The following is a 6,728-nucleotide window of genomic DNA, read 5'->3' as shown; positions in this document are numbered from 1 at the left end:
ATTACGAATGGAGGAATAAAGATCTGTTTCAGTTTGAGAGTAAAGTACATTTGGAATTTAGTCTGTTAACGCGTCTTATGGTGTGGATAGAAGCTTGTAAACGTTAGTGTGCTACACGGTACTTTGGTCAAGTCAAAAGCATAAAAGATAGTAATGTAATGTATTTATTACTATCTACACTTTGACAGTGTGTTTTGGATGGATTCTGTGCAAGAGAAGTAATTGAGTTTTTGATGACAGTGCTGGTTGCTGGTATTTGTCAAAGGTGAACTGGTGAGGGTTACAAGTAAATAAAGAATGGATCTAGCAGTTGAGAGAACCCAGCAATGGTGACAGGTATGCGATGGTGCCAGCTCTGCGGGACTGTCTGGAGCTGGAAGGTAGGACGCAGGGTTTAGTTCAGGGCCACTGTGGATGAATGCTCAGTATTAAGAGCAGGAATTTCTGAGAGTTTCGGTTTTTCCTATCTGAAAAGTAAGGATTTTGTCTAATTTTCTTAGAGATACTGAAAGGATTCATTAATTCATTTGTTAGTAAAACATTGAGATTTTTTGAGTGTAAGTGTTTGACTTAAACAGGTGGGGGTTTCGTGGGAGGTTTTTGTTTTATTTTCTAATTTCCTGTAGCTTGAAAGTTAAGTTATGTGTTCTCTTATGTGTGCATATATATAGAGGCCTATTTTTACCAAGATACAGTCTTCCTTTTTGCTATTTAGAAAATCTGTTCTAAATGAAAGGCTGTTTACTTTTTTTTTTGACTGTCCAGTTTTAGGAAAAAAAAATTACATTTTATAATTAAGTTAGCAACTTTCCTCCTCAGCTAGAGGCTACTGTAAGGAAGAAGATGACACAGTGATGAAAAAAGACTTGAAAATTTTGGCTTTTGACATTTTGGGTTTTTTTGCAAAAACTTATGAGTCATTCACAAACAAGCCAGCATAACAAATGTGCTGAAGTCAAAAGCAAGTTCTTTGTCTTCAGTGACACAGGCAGCTGCTCTGACCTGTATTTTTCAACACACGACAATGACATCAGAATATTTTAAGTTAGGAAAAGATGACTACAGTACAGACAAAGAGTTTTAAAAATACACATTTTCTTCTAAACTAACTTTTTATTCTAGCTAGTGGAAGCAAGGCATGACATTCAGTATCTGTTATGCTTTGTTTTATTCCAGAGCAGAATGAGATGATTAATACTACAGATGCTATGAAAATTTTAATTACATGAAGCACCATAAAATTATTTTTTGTTTCTATTATGGGTAGAATATACAGCCTTAGGAAAACTTTTCCCCCCTCTCATGTAATAGAAACTGTTTGGCCTTTTGACCAAGTCCAAGGACGACTCTTCTATACTATGGTCTGCTTTTCTTAAAAAATAAATGAGGTCAGAGAATCAAAGTGCTTGATCACTGACAGAGGATCTGATGAAAAAAATCAAATTTAAACTCTGCTGGTAAGGCTAGATCACCTATACTTTAGCCGTTCCTTAGTTCATCCACCCTTCCTAGAATAAATATGAGAAAGAAAAATTAGGAAACTAAATTCTGTACATTGAGTAAATTGATTTCTGTTCGGGTGCAAAGCGTAGATTTTTGACTTTCAGAGCCTTAAACAGTTTGACTGTTTTTCATCATTATTTCATTTGGCTCATTATTTTTCATCACCCTTGTAATGTAGCTGTTGCATCTAACATTTGGCAACAGTTTTTTAAAATCTTGACTGAATTGGTTACTTCTCATTTTCCTTAAAAGAAAATATATGTGGCTTGGCCTGATGATCATACGATCACCCAGAGCTTGGCTGTCCTCATGATCTATCTCTCTGTGTTTGTTTAAAGTGCTGTTGGACACAGGTTCACAAGTTATCTTTTGAAATATTTTCAATAGCAAACACAAAATGCCTAACGTCCTATTTCTTTCTTCCTTTAGTCTCAGACTTGCTGCTTGTAGTGCTGTGAGCGAGCACCCACAGAGATTTTGTGGTCATCGTTGACATGCAGCGTCTGCACAAAGCTAGTGCTCCGCAGCCTGTGAGCTGAGTGCGTTAGTGCGGGTACGGCAGAGAAATGGGCTGGGACATCTCAGTGATACCGTCCTCGCCTGGCTTTTACTGTGAACTGGTTATTGCCAGCGGAATGGCAGGGGCACCTGCTCAGAAACCCATTGCTCTTCACAACCTGGCCTGTTAGGTTTGTGCTAGCCCTAGGTGGTGGGCTGCTGCGGTCACCTCCTGTGTTGCCATGGGTCTATCTTGTGCAGACTCTCGCTGAGGTGTCAGTCCTAGGGAAAAGCCCATGCTTGGCATCCTTCCTGTCTCCTAAGTGTCAGGAGGTTCCACAGAAATGACCAGGACATGCAGCTCACCTGACTTCTCAGCAGCGCTGAAAGCATCATGCTGCTTCCTGGTAAACAGACCTTGGGAAACTGCCTAGTAAAATCTGCCCTTTGATATCTTGTATTTCCAAGTGTTAGATCTACATTGCTGTTTTATATGCTATAGCACCAAAGAAAAAGTGGATTTTTTTTTTCTTACTGATTATTGCTATTCTCTTAACCCTGCATTAAGATATGTGCTTATGTCTATTGAAATCTGTGAAATTTAGTGTGGGTTGGTAAAGGCTGGCCTCAAAATTATCAGAATCCATTTAACGTTGTCATGTATTGCTAGAACATTTTATTATTATATATGCTGTCTTCTAGTCCAGATGTTGCTTGACTGACAGAAGCAGTATGCTGAGATATTTTTGTGATATTATCCCTTGTATATGGTAAATGGGCTCGTTTCCAGAGCTGCTGTTTGTCTGCAGCTGACAGAACGTCGGTACCCTGACCAGCTGAGAGGAGTTTCAAACAAAGGAGACATTGTAGGAAGGAGACAGAGTGAATCTGGACAACTCTTTCCTTGGAGAAGTTGGGAGCAACTGTAAGGGTGGTTTGTACACCTCAGGTTCCTAAAGCAATTGTAGTAGCAAACTGTGCTGAGATTGGAAAAGAACAGGCAGACTATTAATCCAGAGATTCTCACTGTCTTTTTCACAGACTGATAGGCTTTCCTTATTTGTTTTTGAAATAGTTTTGCCCCTGTGAGTCAAAACTGAGGTTGCAGTAAAACACAAACCATTACCTAGTCCATGTGATTTCCACTTACTGCCATCTAGGTCTCTTCCTTAGCAGCGCCACTCTATGTTTTCTCCTTTTGTTTGCAGGGTTCAAAGTCCAAGCATTTTTATTAAGCTATCAATATTACTTGAATTTAAACAGGAAAGAAAACAAAAAAAAACCCAAACAAAAAACACCCCAAACAACAAAGAGCAAGAGTAGGATTCATGTGCACAAAGTCCTCTGCATGTAAGAGGCTTGCACCATGTCGCGGAGAGACTTGCATGCAGCTCTCATAGTGCACTCAAAAATACTTCCCAAGCACACTGAAACTTTAGCAATTCTGCCTTTCTGACTTGAGTCACTAGCACTGCTGCTGTTCAACAGGGAGTTGTCAGACCATCATGGCACTCATATGTTAATGATAAAGTTGACTTTGCTATGTTGTAAATATCATTGTCTATTTACTTGCCCTTGAAAATGCTATAAATACTTTCTTACTGTGTAATGAAGTATGAATTATTGCAGTGAGGTTATTTGTAATATGAAATGAGTCTCAGGACAGTTAAAAAACCACTGCTACATTATACTTCTTTACAGGTTGTGAAGGCTGGAAACAAAGTTCATAGCTTCGGAAAGAGGGAACAAGCTATCAGGAGGAATCCCAATGTTCCTGTTATAGTAAGAGGCTGGCTACACAAACAGGTATAAGTGTAATCATCTGTTTCTATTCATATACTTCAATACAATCACCAAGTAAAAGTAAGTGCCTTCCAGGCACAGCAGCTTGAATGTTAGTGATGCAGGGCAGTGCTGGGTACTCCCACGAGCTTCCGTAATGAGGGGCTTGTGCTCAGCAAGTGTGAAAAACAAGTTTTATGTACAGGTTTGATTCAGAAGTGGAAACAATGATAAATGGACATTGTCATCACGGTTAAATGTTGAGGCTATAACTTTGTTGTCTAAATCTCGTTATTTTTTCTGGTTTGTACTGCTGGCTTGCTGCCATGCTAATCTCAGTCTCCCTCAAAAAGCACTATAAACTCAAGGTTGGCTGTGAAGGCCTTATTCCATCTGCTTGTTCATGCCCTTATACCCTGATCCAGAGGTTTGATGGCAACACATGTGCCTTTTGTTCTCCAGAAGCAGAGGGGAGAAAATGGAGACAGGGACCTATTCACTACACATAGCTGTCACCCAGACCAGTGTCCGAGCAAAGGCTGGATTATAGGATTTCATCTAATAAACAGTATTTTACAGCTGCTGCATCTTGAATTCTTAAGCTAATAGAAGCATATTGAAGCACGTGTAGAATAGAAGCACATCATTGAGTGTGACTTTAAAGTAAATAAAACTGTTTGTTGTATGAGAATACTTCCCTGCTTCTAATTTGGCAGTTAGCATCCATCAGATTATCACCAGAGATCCAGCAGCTAGGTTTAGGGATGAGTAGGAAAAGGCTGAAATTGAAGGCTTACAATTATGATTCTACATGTCCAGGAAAGTGAAATTGCTGACAGCCATCCACGTCCTTCTGCATGGAGAGCTGTATTCTGCTAGCAACTCTGTTGACATCCACTACCCAAGTCCATTAGTTTTCAGGACAGAATCAGAACTCAGACACAGTATGTGTGGACAGCATTGTAGCATGAAAAAGGAAAGGGAAGAAAGTCCTTGCATATTTAATATGACTGCGGAAAGCAGAAGGGAAATGGTATAGAGAACATTCCCCTAGCTAATTCCTTCTGTCCCCTTACCTCTACTTGCAAGCACTTAAAGCCTGAAGATACTTTCTGTGCTGCTGGTCTCATCAAAGCCTACCTTAGCTAATAAGTTTTACTTGCTTAGGTTACAGTCTGGCAATTTTACAAGCTTCTGAAATTAATTTCAATGTAAATATTACTCATTTTGACAAGGCAATATATATTTTATATATATAGATCTCCACAGACATATTATATTACACTTCATTAAAATTTGCACATTGTGCACCCTGTTTTACTTCCTAAGGAATATTTGATAAAATTACATTTTAGACATGGGTGACATATGGGAGATTGATTGTAGAAATATGGGAGATCGTTGTCTGAAATGTAAGGTCATACTTCACAGCTGTGTAGTAGTTTTCATCTTGGTCTACACGCAATCCTTGTTGGAGTTTGTGCCATCCAGATGCATACTTTCTTTCTTCATTGCAGCATTAATCTGTCTAAATAAAATATGCATTGGTTGTGTTTAATGTTAATCTGAATGCTGTTTGGGATGTGAATTTCATTACTTAATGAAAATTAGCAGTTTGAATATTCTACCCTGATTATTTTATAGTTGGATGTTTTGCCTCTTACCTTTCTTTTACATAATATTTTGCTAAAACATAAACCACTTGTTTTTGCAAATATTACCATATTTAGATAACCTTCTGGTAAACTACTCACTGGTACAGCATTGCATGATAAGCTATTAACTTTCCTTAAATGAAAAGTGTATCACATTTCTTGCATTTCAGGATAGCTCTGGAATGCGATTATGGAAAAGACGATGGTTTGTGCTTGCTGATTATTGTTTGTTTTACTACAAAGGTGAGTAGATACTAGCTCTTTCGAGTTAGTCTGTAACAGTTCATCTGTTCGAATCACATTGCAAGCATAAGCTAGTTGAAATCTTCAGATTTAGTTATGTATTCTGAGAAGATGGGTTGTGAAACAATTACTCATCCATATGTCTTTAATGCACAGCAAATTTCAGGCCAGAGTTGGGGAGCAAGGGGGTGCTGTCTGATATTTGAAACGTAACTTATCTTTGATATATGCCAAGGTTTACGTTGTAAAACATTTGGCAGAAATACCAGCTTAAGATTTATCCCATCTCTAGTCTGCGTTGTGTTACCTACTTGCTTGCACTTGGAAAGTTGATTTTTTGAGACTGCCCTATGGCCAGACTGGGCATTGATTCACCTTTAATCCAAGGGATGATGCAAGAGTGAGAAGTTCTGAATCCACTATTGCTACCAAAGAAGGTTAGATGTGATCTTAGGCTGAACTAGGAATAATGATATTACTGAAGTTTGTTTTGAATATTGCATAGTATACGACAATTTTTGGAAAGCATTACAGAATACAAAACTTGAATTCATATCTCTAGGAGCTGCATTTCTGCTGCTGATCACTTTAGAGCCAGCAGTAGCAGAGGTTTCCTAATTATAGCAATTAGCCTAGATGTAGAATGCTAAATGGAAGGTCCATCATGTTATGCAGCCTGTCAGAGTTCATTTCTCACAATAAGCTTTATTCTCGAAGCATATTTTTCTGTCTTAACATTAAAAAAAAAAAATCACCACCACCACCCCCCAAAAAAAAACCTCAACAAAACACAAACTGACTTTAAAAAAAAATTAATCTTTTCTTTAAAGATAAAACTCTTTTTCCATATATTATTGGTCATAAGAAAATTCAGGTCAGAAGGGACTTCAGGAAGTGTCTAGTACAACTCCCCAGTGAAGGCAAGGCCAGGAAGGAAGTCAGCCCAGGTTGCTCAGTTAATCCAGTCAGGTGCTGAAAACCTCCAAGGATGGAGATGGCACAACCTCCCTGGCTGGGCTGTTCCGCTGCTTGCTCTGCCCTCACAGG

At 38.6% G+C, this 6,728-nt stretch overlaps 1 protein-coding gene across 1 annotated transcript in view; it reads left to right on the top strand.

The window, feature by feature from the left end:
* The first annotated feature begins 1,997 nt into the window (after positions 1–1,997).
* The window catches only part of PLEKHA7 (pleckstrin homology domain containing, family A member 7), a 54,754-nt gene continuing 50,023 nt past the window's right edge, over positions 1,998–6,728 (top strand). The window contains exons 1-3 of the mRNA XM_010285833.1: positions 1,998–2,033; positions 3,703–3,807; positions 5,609–5,681. Of these exons, the coding sequence (XP_010284135.1) occupies positions 1,998–2,033; positions 3,703–3,807; positions 5,609–5,681 (214 nt within the window). The remainder of the gene's footprint in view (positions 2,034–3,702; positions 3,808–5,608; positions 5,682–6,728) is intronic.

This window comes from Phaethon lepturus, unplaced genomic scaffold, assembly GCF_000687285.1.
Source record: "Phaethon lepturus isolate BGI_N335 unplaced genomic scaffold, ASM68728v1 scaffold11434, whole genome shotgun sequence".
Classification (NCBI taxonomy): Eukaryota; Metazoa; Chordata; class Aves; order Phaethontiformes; family Phaethontidae; genus Phaethon; species Phaethon lepturus.
This window is presented reverse-complemented; position numbering and strand designations above follow the sequence as displayed.